The sequence below is a fragment of the Haliotis cracherodii genome, unplaced genomic scaffold (assembly GCF_022045235.1).
Source record: "Haliotis cracherodii isolate W230 unplaced genomic scaffold, xgHalCrac1.p SCAF_3, whole genome shotgun sequence".
Lineage (NCBI taxonomy): Eukaryota > Metazoa > Mollusca > Gastropoda > Lepetellida > Haliotidae > Haliotis > Haliotis cracherodii.
Window position 1 is genome coordinate 69,052,968 of NW_027266286.1, and position 15,776 is coordinate 69,068,743.

At 39.1% G+C, this 15,776-nt stretch overlaps 1 protein-coding gene across 1 annotated transcript; it reads right to left on the reverse strand.

Moving 5' to 3' along the window:
* Nucleotides 1–6,926: 6,926 nt before the first annotated feature.
* Nucleotides 6,927–12,671, reverse strand: LOC139475662 (uncharacterized). Its single transcript, XM_071258849.1, has one exon. It carries the CDS (start codon nucleotides 12,669–12,671, stop codon nucleotides 6,927–6,929), a length of 5,745 nt encoding a protein of 1,914 aa, XP_071114950.1.
* Nucleotides 12,672–15,776: the final 3,105 nt, after the last annotated feature.

The window sequence follows — 15,776 nt, forward strand, 5'->3', positions numbered from 1 at the left end:
TATAGCTGGAATATTGCTATTTGCGTTAAACAAACAAACAAACAAACATGAAGAAAATAAGTTGATGTTGATGTTTGGTTTTAATTTTAATGTTTGTTAAAATGGAGTGGTATGTGTTTGTTTTATATTACTGTTAAATGGTACATAATAATTTCCTTATATAGTCGTTGCAAGACTAGATGATTAGGTCAGCCACTGGGAATAACATTTTAAAATATGACAATAATGCAATAAATGAACGACAAGACATTAAAACAAGATCTGACAAAGTCCTGACTTTTTAAGTTCTTGTATATTTGTATTTGTACAACATCAAGGCCAGAGAGTAACCAGTCTCGATACAAGACAAAACATATTCCACAGGGCGTGCAAGGCAACATAGTTGTGAAAATGATATGAATGGATCACTGAAAATCATTGATGACACCAGCTGTTTGCGAAAAGGGTAATCATGTCCCACTCTAACGGTAGGACCCGCACCCCCATTAAATCGAACTTGACATATATTGACATTCGATTGTCCCGTAAGAATTTGTACATGAACCAAACGCTGCTTGTCTTGTACTGCAGATAAACCAATAAATACTTAGATAGTATACAGGACTTCAAGGTAATAAAGTTTTAATGTAATCAACCAAAACGAGACGATCGGAATATTATGTTTTTATCATTGGTCAATGTTAAGTAGTTTGATAATTTATTGGGGCACGTGAACTCTCTGATCTAGCAATGAAATCCCGAAACTCAATGAGAACGGAATATCATGCGTATGCCCAATTTACCAACAATTCTGACTTTCCTGGAAAATATGTCTTTGCCTCGTTAGTTCCCATTTGTCAGTTATGGCCGTCCATAGCTGACAGGTTTACGATATACACTGCGTTCTTACCACATATAACAAATGAATTCTATGTTCCACAAGGACTTGGGGATGTATGACATTGCGTTCCATGTAATATCTCCAAACGACGAGACTCAAATATGCCAACACAACCATTCCCTACCCAACCCGGCGCCATTTTCAGTCCACTAAGGGCAACAGGCGCTCCTTTCGGGGTCACAAGTACCCAAAAATCTATTTATCTTTCTGTTTTTGTTGATTTATAGATATACATATGTGTACTTTATGAGGACAGTGGTCAGAAAAAGCCCGCAGGTTGTGTTCCGTACTCCTCTAATGACCACAGGGACGTGAAAGATCGGAAGGACTGTGACCATGAGTGATTTATGTCATAGAAAGGAAGCATATATTAGCAGGGGTGAAGCTTGTAAAACGCCGATCTTTTAAATTTTATACACAATCGCACCTTTATATTACCTTTTTGAAATGAAACATTTTTTAAAATGTTATTTTGGGGGGAATCACTCACTGTTATTTTGTGTAATATAAAATTTATAGAGAAATATTCTGGCTTTTTTGTACCAAATTGAACGAAATTGGTTACGTCTATTTGATTTATATTTTAACAAATTAGATAATGCGCTTCGCATATTGATCAAAGTTCGATTTTAAAATGTATGTCAAGTTTTCATATTTAGAATATGAGAAATACGTGTATGGATATTATCATTTTTACATTCGGTCAATTATTTACCATTTGTCTGAAAGCGCCATTACTTTATCAAATTCGTAGATCGCATTCAAACTGCACTAGAGAAGGCGCATTATCGAAGTATTCTAGAAGTTGCTGATTGCAGACTAATTGAAATGAACCGGTGGAGCGTACATGTATCTATATACAAAGTGTAGTGTACTGGGTGATATTTACATGCACTGATGCGTGTACTTGCACATAGTTAGAAGCACCAGCTGACCACGTGCCCATACACACAGGCATTGTTTTGAATTAAAACCTATGCATTCGGACGCCTGTTTCATCAGATTTGGCATTTAGATAGCTGCACATGGCTCCAAGAAATTGGACTAATTTGACACTAATTGGCTTCATAACCTGAACATAATTAGCGTGTACGACACGACCGAAAATAGTCAAAACAAACGTGCAAATATCACTTGAGCATAAGTCTCAATTTAATGGACAGCTGGCAAGGAATACGCGCATAACATGGATTTGGCCGTGTCTTTAATGATACCCCCAACGACGATGTGTCGCATCTTCGGCTTAAACGATGTGCTAATCGGATCTGATAGAGACGAGGCAGGTGGTTATCGCGTCTCGGTAGACACTGTATTACAATAACGAAACATCAGGATAAACAAAGTGTTTACTGTCACAATTACTTTGACATACGGCGTTTAGAGCAAATACAAACAATATTAAAATACAATACTGCAATAACGAAACATCACGGATAAACAAAGTGTTTACTATCACAATTACTTTGACATACGGCGTTTAGAGCAAATACAAACAATATTAAAAATACAATACTGCAATAACGAAACATCATGGATACACAAAGTGTTTACCATCACAATTACTTTGACATACGGCCTTTAGAGTAAATACAAACAATATCAAAAATACAATACTGCAATAACGAAACATCACGGACAAACAAACTGTTTACTATAACAATAACTTTGACATACCGCGTTTAGAGCCAATGCAAACAAATAAAAAATATTGTTTTTACAGAAAGCTTATTGTTTTAATTTTGAAAATTGTGAACTTTTTTTAAATTTTTTATTTTATGTGATTCATGAAAATACAGATTGTGTTATATGTTTCAAATTTAAGCAGGTTATTTTATTATGTGCATTTTGAAAAAGCTTTCATTCATTTTTTAGCCAAGTATAGAATGTTGTCAGACAAGTATCCAGAACCACGCTAATTTCGTTTGAAAACAGGGAATGTCATCTCATGTCAAACGGAAATCCGTCATTTGAGTTATTGTGAAATGTTACATCCGTTTTAAACAAGAGTGAAACGTTATGATTCCCCAGAAATGCCCCCCAACAGCAGCCTGTGAGAAACGTGTTTGAAAATCACAAATTTTGACCAAGCCACAAACGCCAGCTGATATACTCAGATTTGGAAACAAGGCTATTCGTCTTAATTTGCCAAGCTTATCTAGTTTAACCAATCTTATTCATTTTTCATTGCAAAACAATTAATCTTGTCCTTTTAGTAAATCTATCTAATCTCTCTTGTAATGGAACACCCGCGCTTCCTTACTAGCACGTAACTGTAGACCTAATGAAGTATTTTAGTTGATACACCGAGATAAACGGTAGTCGCAAGGATGGAAAAAATGCCTGGTAAATTTCAAACGTCCGACAGCCCTTTCTTGGATGACAAATTAGGTAAATTACGGAAATAAATTACCCCTTTAATATGGTCAACGCTTTGGGCAGACTGGTGTCTTCGAGTCAAGTATCTGATAATTTTAGGAGATTATACTACATGATGAAGGAGGGAAGCTACAACCTTGTCGCACTATTGTATCTGTGAGGAAAAGCCATGCATCTCGCGGGCCTTTGACACTGTCACGCTGGATAAGTATCTACTACACTGCTTGTGTCGCCTTGGAGGATGAGGAGGGATTTGAAACACGTACTTAGGTCATATAATGATGTTGATTTCAATTGTAAAAATTAGAACGATTCTTGGAATGTGTGAATATGAAAATTATCACTTTCGAGGGAAATATGGTGATTATGCTGGTCGTCGGTGGGAAGACTGGGAGCGAGCCGTGGGATTTGCCGGCCACAATGTTGAGATTGCATTACTCACGCAAACATGAACTGTACGTTTGTGTTTGATGCTTTTGTTTAGATTTTTGCTTGTGTTTACGTGGGAAAGAGAAAGAGTGTTTTGTTTGTAAAGTGAATGAAAAACAGAAAGGAAGGAGTTGATGTGAAACAACACAAATAACAAATATTTCTGTAGTCAGCTTTAATCAAGACACCAGTGAAAAAAAATAACGCTGCCTCAGTGGTTGGTTGGTTTGTTGTTTAACGCCGCACTGAGCAATATTCCAGCTATATGACGGCGGTCTGTAAATAATCAAGTTTGGACCAGACAATCCAGTGATTAATATCATGAGCATCGTCCACGCAATTGGGATCGATGACATGCATCAACCACGTCAGCGAGCCTGACCACCCGATCCTGTTAGTCGCCTCTTACGACAAGCATAGTGGCCTTTTACGGCAAGCATGGGTTGCTGAAGACCTATTCTACTTATTTAGCGTCCAGTAAAGGAGAAGTGACAAATATTACTCTGTACTCTGCAATAAACAAGAGATCAGCTGCATTAGAAATATTTATTTACAAATAAAATGTAAAATCCAAATTGAGCCCAGCACAGTTATTTATTTCTGAGCTGAGGCGATCTGGACTTTGGATATTAATTGTTCAGTTATTATGTAATTTACCCTCAAGGGTTTGAGAGATAGACTAATACACTATACACACTAAAAAATATACTGACTTTTTATACTTGTGCTGACTTATTGATATTTTGTACTTATCCCAATTCATACTAAAGCATACACAAAGGCAAATTGTAGTTCTTATTCAGCACATTATGATTTGTGTAGTACCTGTATATAACTGAGGTTATTTTGCATATTATTAACTGTGTGACATTTTGTAAGTCCTTTTATGTGTGTAAAATATGTTATTTTTGAAATATAGATTTTATACACTGCCCCTTCAGGGACTTTTATGCAATAAGATATCTTGAACCTTGAATCTTTGGAGATTTAAATGTGATGAACATGAACGATGTGCGTTTTACAAAGATTTAATTTAAACGCTTTTAGAAACCTGCTTTCAGTTTCATGTTTTGTCTCAGAAGTGTTGCAATCTCCACCTGTCACTTCAGATCGTGATATTGACACCACGGAGGTCGATTTCATTCCTTATCTCTGTCACTGGCAAATCGAGTCGAGAGTCCATGTACATTTCAGTCAAAATATTTGTTCAGGTGCTCCTTAGCTGCCACGCGCTCTGATAGGTTTATGGCTGAAATTAACACCTTATCTCCACTGAAAGCGATAGAGTCCAATGTTTATACAGAACGCGGTATGTATATATCTCTGAAGCTATGTATATCCAGTGATTTAAATGTACACACGTTTGCATACAATGAAAGTGATGTTTGCTACACAAGAACTTATAGATGCTTGACGACAGATTGCTCTACTTCCAAACGCTAAACATATTATTTGGTGGGTTCAGATTTTTTAAAGCGACACAAATGTTGTTATCAGTCTTGAAAATTATGTATTTTTCGTGAATTGGGACGCTTCTAACGCTAATACAATATGGCAGCAAAAGCTTCAGTTCTGAGTGAATATTGTTTTACGCCACAAGTTTGAGGATGGCTGTGCGTACATAATCGAATCTGGGAAAGGCAAACCAGTGGCTGATAAAACGAGCACCGATATAAGACCCACCGGGCTATGATGACGCACGTCGGCCAGGTCACAACTCGATATTCCTTTAGGGAGCTGATCGCACCTAGAATCCATATGTAGATGTATGGCGGCGTGCCTTGGACACATAACTTGGGTTTAATACACTGGTATAGACTAACATTTTCTCTCTGAAATTAACATATCGTACAGAAAAAAATGTTGTTAACTTATCTTAATAAAAATTTAACAAAAAGGAGCCCAGAGACTCCCTTCATTTTCAGATACTGCAGAAATCTAGACTTGCCAAACATTGTAGACTTGCATGGGCTGTATTTGATATATTTGTATCAGGGTCTGTAAGACAGACTAACACTGGTAGTTAGAATCTGGAGAAATAAAGCGATGAACAACCCCTGAATACAGCGAAACGTCGTTAGACCGGTTCCCGTTAATCCGGACACCCAACTCACCCGGCTTTTGCTACATGTATAATGAAATTTTCTATATCCATGATTCGTTAATCCGGACTAATTGTGAACTCTTAAATTATCTAATTATTGGAGATAGAGGATATCAAAGTTTCAACTCGATCCAGCACTTTAATATTGTCTTTAATTTCAAACTTCACAAATTCCATATACCATAATTCCATAAATCCAGTGAATATCCACACAATGATTGAATAACATATCACACACTCCAAGAATAAGTCGTAATATAATAAACAGTCGCAGCACAGTTGCAGGATAAATGCAGGATAGCTTGTACCGTGGCTCGGACAGTAGCTCGGACAGTAGCTCGGACAGTAGCTCGGACAGGTTGAAAAACCGTATGTCCTCTATTCCCTTAACACAATCTTCTTACACTCTCTTAGAAACATGTCTTACTTCTTTCGTATCTTAAAACTCTCTCCTCCCTTTCTCACACTCATTCGTCCAGCTATATATCTGAAATTCTTGTGGGATGCTTATCGCTGTTGATCAGGTCACGACCTCTAAGACTCCACACAAAACAATTAACTTTAAAGTCTTAGCTGCAACATTATACTATTGCTGTCACCAACCCCTGGGAAAATAGCCTGAAACGGCCACTGGCAGCAAGAGCTGGCTGTTTCTAATGTTTTATCTTATAATTATACTAAACACATACATCCATGCACACATACAAACCCTAACAAAGTTTCAATTAAAAGGATTCTCAATGAACCACAAATACCTAAAATTCGGCTCTAACATTCCGGCCCCTAATTGTTACTTGTATTTGACTATAACAATTACCAAGAACTCATGGACAGAGCGAATTTTGAATGTACAACAATGTCTTCCTAAGCAACTGTAATTAGCTGCATAACTACATTCTATAACATAAGATGATCCTGTCTGTCTTATTTAAATCTTAGTCTTTTACATTATGCATGAATGTAGTAAACATACAATATTGATCAATGCCATTCATCTTAACATCAAGACAGCTCATTGTCATTGAACATTGTACAGGAATTACATCCTATGTTCTATACTGTCAACACTTCATAAGCCTCAAAGTCTTGATCCTGTCTTTAAGGCAGTGTCCACATCACACAATCTCAAAACACAGCTTAAGTGTCACTCTCTAGAAGCAAACATAGCTTGCTAATAGGTCTGTCCAAAACCTTTGTCTGGGTTTTCACCTCAACCCGTCTTACAACACCCTTTCTGTCAGGCATAAGCTTCACAACCTTGCCCATCGACCAAGAGTTTCTAGGTGCAGTATTGTCCACTATGAGCACAATGTCACCAATCTTCAAATTTCTTCTAAGCTTCACCCACTTCTGTCGCTCCTGTAGTAATGGCAAGTACTCTCTTAACCATCTCTTCCAAAACAGATCTGCCATGTACTGCACTTGACGCCACCTCCGTCTTGGATAATGACCATCCATACCAAACATACCTGGTGGCAAATTTGGTTTTCTTTTCAAGAGCAACAAGTGATTTGGAGTGAGGGCTTCCAAATCATTTGGATCACTTGATGCTCTGGAGATAGGTCTATTATTGATAATAGCCTCTACCTCACACAACACAGTTCGCAAAGTTTCATCATCTAACGTTTGTTCTCTTACCAGAGATCTCAACACTTTTCTCACGGTTCTGATTTGTCTCTCCCACACGCCGCCATGGTGGGAACCAGCAGGAGGATTGAATGTCCATTCAACATTTCTTTGTAACATCTCTTGATGAATCTGACATTTGTTCCAGTTTTCTAACTCTTCTCTGAGCTCACGCTCACTTCCAACGAAGTTGGTACCATTATCTGATCTGATGACTTTGACTTGACCTCTTCTAACCATGAAACGGCGCAATGCATTAATACAAGAGTCAGTGTCTAAGCTATACGCCACTTCTATATGCACAGCACGCGTTGTGAGGCACGTGAACAAAACTCCATACCTTTTTTCATGCTTTCGTCCACGTTTTACATCAAATGGACCAAAGTAATCCACTCCAACAAAGGTAAAAGGAGGTTCATCAGGAGTCACACGTTGAGCTGGCAAGTCAGCCATCTTTTGATTACCTGCTACAACTTGATTGCGTCGGCAAGTTACACATCTGTGTATTTCTTGCCTCACTGCTGCATTGGCTTTGATAATCCAATATTTCTCAAACAATTTTGAAAGTACAAAGTTTCTGCCTGAATGCCCACATTCACGATGAACATGGCGAATTATCAGTTCCGAGACATGCGATTTCTTTGGTAGAATCATTGGGTGTTTGGAGCTTTCGGGCATGTTAGCTCGACTTAGTCTTCCACCCACCCTAAGCACACCATCTTCTACAAATGGATCAAGCTTGGAGATTGGACTACCTTTGTTCAAATCAAGCTCTTTGTTTGAATTAAGTCTTTCAAGTTCACTTGAAAAGTCTTGCTGTTGAACATAGCAAACAATGGCTTTCTCTGCATTTTCTAAGTCTTTAACAGTCAACACTACAGGCATGCTTTGCTGAGGTGCTAAGCCTGCCTTCTTCTTTTGACTGCGATCCAGGAGTACTTCCCGTATCCTGAGCACCCATGCGATAGCCTTCTTCAGTGCAAACCAGTCAGAATAGTGACTGATAAGGCTGTCTATTTCCTTACATGGCTTGCTGTAGTCTATCAAGTTGACTCGGGCAACCTTCTTTAATTCAACGTCTTTCTTGGGAATATCTGTTAAAATGTGTGTCTGTTGAGGCCACATTTCTTCATCTTCCCACAGGAACTTTGGTCCAGAGAGCCATCTGGTATCTTTCAGAAATGCATCTATTGACAGTCCTCGAGATGCTTCATCAGCAGGATTGTTCTGAGTGTCCACATACTTCCATTGAGATGGGCTTGAGCCTTCATGAATTACTGACAGCCTATTTGCCACAAAAGTATGCAATCGCTTTGAATCATTGGCGATGTATCTTAAAACTGACATACTGTCTGACCAAAAGTAAGTTTGGTCAATTGGCATTTCCAGCTCTCGTTTGAGCATACTGTCTACCCGTATTGCTAAAGTAGCGGCTGATAGCTCCATTCTTGGTATCGTGATCTGCTTAAGTGGGGCAACTCTTGATTTGCTGATGAGAAATGCACAATGAATTTGACCAGTGCTACTGACTTGTCTTAGGTAAGAAACAGTTCCGTAACCTGTTTCACTGGCATCCGAAAAATGATGTATTTGAGATACCATCTTCTGATTACTATCATTTGGTTGAATGCATCTTCTAATCGCCATTTCCTCAAGCCTGCGTAGTTCCGACAACCATTTGGTCCAGTCCTTCTGCAAGGGAACGGGGATTACGTCATCCCATCCTATCTTAAGTCTGCAGAGGTCTTGTAGAATTCCCTTTGCTTTGAGAACATAAGGGCCTGCAAATCCTAATGGATCATAGATGGAGCTGACAGTTGACAGTATTCCTCTTCTCGTTATTGGTTTGTCTTTGATTGCAATCCGGAATTTAAATGTATCTGATTCGACGCACCAGTGTACACCTAATGCCCTCTCGATTGGTAAAGCATCATCCATGTCCAAGTCTTTAACTTCTTTGGCTCGCTCCTCTCCTGGGATTGATTCTATTGCAGCTCTGCTGTTACTTATCCATTTTGTCAAGCGAAATCCACCCTTCTTACAGATTTCTCTCAGCTTATGTGACATTTCAATGGCCATTTTCTCAGATTGGACTGAAGTAAGACAGTCATCCACGTAGAAACTCTTTTCAACAGCATGAACAACTTCCTTGCCAAACAAGTCCATGTTGTCCTTCGCTGTTTCTTTCAAGGCAAAGTTGGCACAACTTGGTGATGAGACCGCGCCAAATAAGTGCACTTTCATCTGATATTCTTGTAATTCTTCATCCAAGTTTCCATTGGGCCACCATAGGAACCGCAGAACATCATAGTCGTCTGGTTCGACTCTAACCTGGTAAAACATAGCTTCGATGTCTGCCATCAGAGCTATTGGTTCTTGGCGAAATCTCAGGAGCACTCCCAGTAGGGTATTGGTTAGATCCGGCCCCTGTAGAAGGTGGTCATTTAGAGATTTCCCTCTGAAAGTTGCTGCACAGTCAAATACAACTCGTATCTTCTCTGGCTTTTTTGGATGGTACACACCATGATGTGGTATATACCACACCTTTCCATCCTTACGGTCTTTCTTATTCTCTGGTACTTTCTGGGCATAGTCTTTGTCCAGGAGATCTTTCATGAATACCTTGTAGTCTTCATAAAAGTTTTCATTCTTCTTAAATTTCTTCTTTAGTGAAATGGCTCTTTGCTCAGCTTGTACTTTATTGTTGGGCAAATCTAATTGGGCATCTTTGAATGGGAGTGACATCTGGTAATGTCCTCCTGTCAGTGTCTTTGAGGAGTTCATGATGTCTAAGAATTGCTTGTCGTCTCTTGACATCTCAGGTTGATCATTACTGATGCGCTCGTTGAACTCCCTGTTGAAGTATCCTATTAACTGAAGATCCAATTTCTCGTCTCCAAGAACATCAGTCCTGTTTACTGAGATCTCACTGGGAGATTCTAATTCCTGTACTAGCCCATTTACAATCCATCCAAGAATGGTTCTGACTGCATAGGGCCCGTTACCATCGCTGTTGATTATCTCATACGGTTCCATTGCTCTTGGGACATTGTTGCCAATAAGGAGTCCTATCTCCGCATCTATAGGTGGTAGTGTGACGTCCTGTAGATGGGGCCATTGATGGATGAACTTTTCTTTGGGGACTGTGCTTGTGGAAATTGGCATTTCATCCTGTGTAAAGACAGTAGGCAGTTTGACCCAATTGTTTCCGTCAATGTCACCAACTTCTAGATTTGATAGGATGGAGGTATTAACAGTTTTCCTTTGAGTCATGGTGCTGACAACTATGTTTGTCATCTTTCCAGTGACTTGGAGCTCCTCTGCCAACTTGCTGGTACAAAAGGTCGCTGAACTGCCGTTGTCAAGGAAGGCATATGTTTTGACATATCTGTCACCAGAGTTGACTTTAATCCTAACAGGGACCACAGGCATGTAGCTCAAGTCTTTGTGGTCCCCGCTCTCACTCGTAGCCAAACTGTTGTTTGTGACAACCCTTGGCTTCGTTTGGTCCATTTCTTTCTTTTCTCTGTCCTTACCGTTGTCATGAAAACAGGTTGCATGTCTCAGTTTACATATATGACATGTCAATCTGCTGGGGCACTCGCGACTCATATGTCCAAATTGTAAGCAGCCAAAACACAAGCCCTTTGGTCTTAAGAAGTCAGTCTTCTCATCCAACGTCTTACACTGCATTCCCTTGCACATTTCCATGGTGTGGTCCTCATTGCAGAACCAGCATGGCTTGATGAATGCTCTAGACGTGTTGGCTGTTCTTTCGCTAGTTGCAGATGGCTTACCAGATGTCATCAATTTTGGTTTAACTGGGTAGGCTGCCCTGGTGGCAGTTTCTTGACCTAATTCAGACTTTGATGTGTCGGTAGCAAAGCTCTTATATCTCTTTGGCGCTTCTTTCATCTTTGGTCTTGCTTGAACTTGGATGTCGTCGATGATATTGCCAAACAATGGGCTTGACAAGATCTGTGCTTGTTTATCTACGAAACCAACAAGGTCCGCAAAGGTGACATTTCTCCTTTCCAAGATATTAAACGAAACTGTTCTCCATCTTTCTCTTAACTTATATGGCAACTTTTGGATCAACTCTCTGATGTTCTTTGGATGTTCTAATTCTCTTAGATAGTCGATATCGGTCATGGTATTTCCACAGCTGGTCAGGAATACAGCAAAGCTGTTGAGTGCTTCACTGTCCTCTGACTTAATAGCCGGCCATTTCAATGCTTTGTTCATGTAAGCTGTTGCTATCTTGTACTTGTTCCCAAATTTCTTATCCAAAAGTGACCTGGCTTGTTCATAGCCACTTTCAGGGTTCATGAATAAGCAGCTTCTTACCAAGTCATTCGGTTCACCGTTGGTGTACTGATCCAAGTAATAGAGCCTATCTTTTGGATTGATGGTTTTATCTTCTATGCCATGCTCGAATGCTTGTATGAAGGGCTTAAACTGTAGTGGGTCACCACTGAACACAGGAATCTTCCTAGTGGGTAGCGTGGCCAATTTCTGGTGTTCTACCACTAGCTGGATTATCTCATTCTGTTGCTTACATACTTCATCAAATTTTGAATTGTGGACTCCAACCTGTAGGTTTGTACTCTGAATAGGGGTAAATTCTTCAGCTTCTGGGTTCAAATCTTTATTTCGGGTCTTTACTTGCTTGAAGGGCCTTAGTGAACTTTCTGGTTTTCGAGAACTGTGTGATTCTCGGTCATACTGGTCAAAAATTTCATACTGGGCATCGGCAATTTCTACTTCTGTCTCAAGTTCTAATCTTTCTCGTCTTTGTTTTAATCTGTTTTCTTCTTCTTCTAATTGGTGTCTTCGTTCTAAACATTTTTGTCTGGCAATAAGTTCGGCCCTTTTCGCTAGGATCTCCATTTTGGCAGAGGAGGCAGAGGAGATTACTGAACCCTTAGGTAATCCAACTTGAGAAACGCTATCTTCTGGTCTAATGTCATCTCCCGTACTGTAATGTTTAATGAAGGAGGTAACATTTCTTTCAAACTGCGAAAAGGTGCATAGCTTTGATTGGAACCAAGTTGCTTCATCGTCTTTAGCTGATTGGCTATGAAGTTTTTCATGATAAGCTTTAGCCGATTCTTGAAACTTGTCACATAATTCCTTCCAATCTTCAAATTCATTTTTGACGGCATCTAAATCTGCATCAGAGCTCATCAAGTATTCAATGTCCTTTATCTTTGAAGAAACCTGCTTGTATAAGAATTTCATTTTATCCTGTGCCATGTTCAAAACATAATTTTGGCCCTTTTCAGTCTGTTTTCTTAATCTTGATTCAGTTATTAATGATTTAGCATTTCTTAAAGGTTCATGAATCAGTTCTTTGTCACTCGTAACAGCATCACTCAATGTTCTACTTGCCATGATTTCAAATCAATTCAACACCAGTTCCAATAATCTTGAAATATTTGATGTAACTTACAGTTCTTTAGTTCCGTAATCCTATGTGATAAGTCCAATTCAGTGTATACACGATTCAAGTGACATATAATCCCTCATGTATTTGCTTATTTCTGAATAAACACACACTTCAATACTCGAACAGGTAGTCTTATTACCCGTAAGTTCTTTTATCACGCATTGATAAAACCATAAAAGTCACATTTACTTCACAATCTCAACTTCTTGAGAAAATAAAATACCTTACTTCGACTTTGAGTCCTTAATCCAATCTGTGTTAATCCGTTTTGAACTTTGCAGGATCCTGTTGCCAATTCACGAATGGAGACACAATCTTCTTTATGTCCAAGTCTTAGGTTCACATCCGGATTTTCACGGGTTTTTCAACTTTTAATGTGAACTCTTAAATTATCTAATTATTGGAGATAGAGGATATCAAAGTTTCAACTCGATCCAGCACTTTAATATTGTCTTTAATTTCAAACTTCACAAATTCCATATACCATAATTCCATAAATCCAGTGAATATCCACACAATGATTGAATAACATATCACACACTCCAAGAATAAGTCGTAATATAATAAACAGTCGCAGCACAGTTGCAGGATAAATGCAGGATAGCTTGTACCGTGGCTCGGACAGTAGCTCGGACAGTAGCTCGGACAGTAGCTCGGACAGGTTGAAAAACCGTATGTCCTCTATTCCCTTAACACAATCTTCTTACACTCTCTTAGAAACATGTCTTACTTCTTTCGTATCTTAAAACTCTCTCCTCCCTTTCTCACACTCATTCGTCCAGCTATATATCTGAAATTCTTGTGGGATGCTTATCGCTGTTGATCAGGTCACGACCTCTAAGACTCCACACAAAACAATTAACTTTAAAGTCTTAGCTGCAACATTATACTATTGCTGTCACCAACCCCTGGGAAAATAGCCTGAAACGGCCACTGGCAGCAAGAGCTGGCTGTTTCTAATGTTTTATCTTATAATTATACTAAACACATACATCCATGCACACATACAAACCCTAACAAAGTTTCAATTAAAAGGATTCTCAATGAACCACAAATACCTAAAATTCGGCTCTAACACTAATGTTTATCAGGACTATTTCCAAGGGGAATATTACCGCCCTGGTTAACGTGGCTTGACTGTCTCTGCAGAAGGTACTTCTGAAAAAGTTTAACAAAGGCAAGTGGAAGTTCTTCAATCACTTTACATACTAGTAAATATACATATGGATGTAATCGTGAACTTCATCGATAGGCTATACAAGTCAGTAGGTGAATACAGGCACCAGCACTCCGGGAAGTGCACTTGCGCGTGAGAAGATGTCGAGTGGTCAGGTTCTCTGACTTGCGTGAAGCATGTAATCGTATCCCAATTGCGTGATCGATGCTCCTCATATCAATCACCGGATTGTCTGGTCCAAACCCGATTACTTACAGGCCGCCGTCATACAGCTGGAATATTGCTGAGTATGACGTTAAACAACAAACAAAACTGGTCTGAGATGCGGGGTGTTCGGATTAGCGGGGTTATGCCGCAGCCAGATAGACAGATTGGTGGATGTGCGGAGGGATGAATAAACAGACTGACGGCTTGATAGATTGGTTTTATGCATAAACGGAGTAGGTAAATCATGTACATGTCTTTCATATGGTAACGACACATCGGCTATAATATGTATTTGTTGTGAGCATTTTATGACTTATACCGTCACACATTTAATAAAAACAGGTTTAAAATGCCTATATATAGCTTAAATGGAAATTGTATTGCCCATACATGAATATATATGCCCATAGTTATGGACTAGCTATAATATTATATTCATCATGATTTAATATGTTACATATTTACACAGTAAAACGTTAATGTCACAATCTGTAATCTTAATCAATTTCAGCCCGTGATATCTACACTACCGTGATTGAAATGTACAATTTACAACATTTTAGTGATCGTTTCCAAACAGATGCCGTCGCATATCAAACGATTCGGAGTACAAATCATTTACTCGGATATACGGCACATAAATATGTCACCCGTCAACATTTAAGAGATTAAGATTCTTATATATAGCCCAGCGCCTGCTGTCGAAGTATACATTATCAGGAGCGTCGGTATATTTTTCATTCATATCAATGGACTATTTGGAGGGAAATAGGTCTTGATGAATTGTGCTGCAAAGCGAAAGAAAATAAACAACTATCAGCGTATCAGATATAAGCCCACCCCCGCTCGGTCTTGCCTGAAATAGGAGTTGACCCATAAGGAACGGATTATGTGATTATTCATATATAAGTGATAAAAGAAGTGGTATTCATAGCATTCAAAGGCTTACCACATGGTGCCTGTTATTGTTTAATAACGATAAGTTGGTATTTTCAACATTCTGTGTATATCTAATACAAAAAACTATATTTTAAATGTCTGATCCTATATGTTCATTCTGATTTTCAGTATGCTCTATAGACATTAAAATTTAAAGAAAATTATAATGGTCCTGATATATTAAATTCTGACTATTACGAGTGAGTGAGTGAGTGAGTGAGTGAGTTTGGTTTTACGCCGCTTTTAGCAATATTCCAGCAATATCACGCCGGGTGAAACCAGAAATGGGCTTCACACATTGTACCCATGTCGGGAATCGAACCGGGGTATTCAGCGTGACGAGCTAACGCTTTAACCACTAGGCTACCCGACCGCCCCCGACTTTTACGAAGTCAGTGTGTAACGTGATAAGTAGGTTGTTCGATAGATGCTCGGGGGCGGTCGGGTTGCTTAGTGGTTAAAGCGTTCGCTCGTCACGCAGAAGACCCGGGTTCGATTCCCGACATGGGTACAATATGTGAAGCCCATTTCTGGTGTCCCCGCCGTGATATTGCTGGAATATTGCTAAAAGCGGCGTAAAAACAAATTC

What these genes read in the sequence shown, in the direction of transcription:
- LOC139475662 (XM_071258849.1), bottom strand. Translation starts at nt 12,671, where the DNA reads ATGGCACAGGATAAAATGAAATTCTTATACAAGCAGGTTTCTTCAAAG.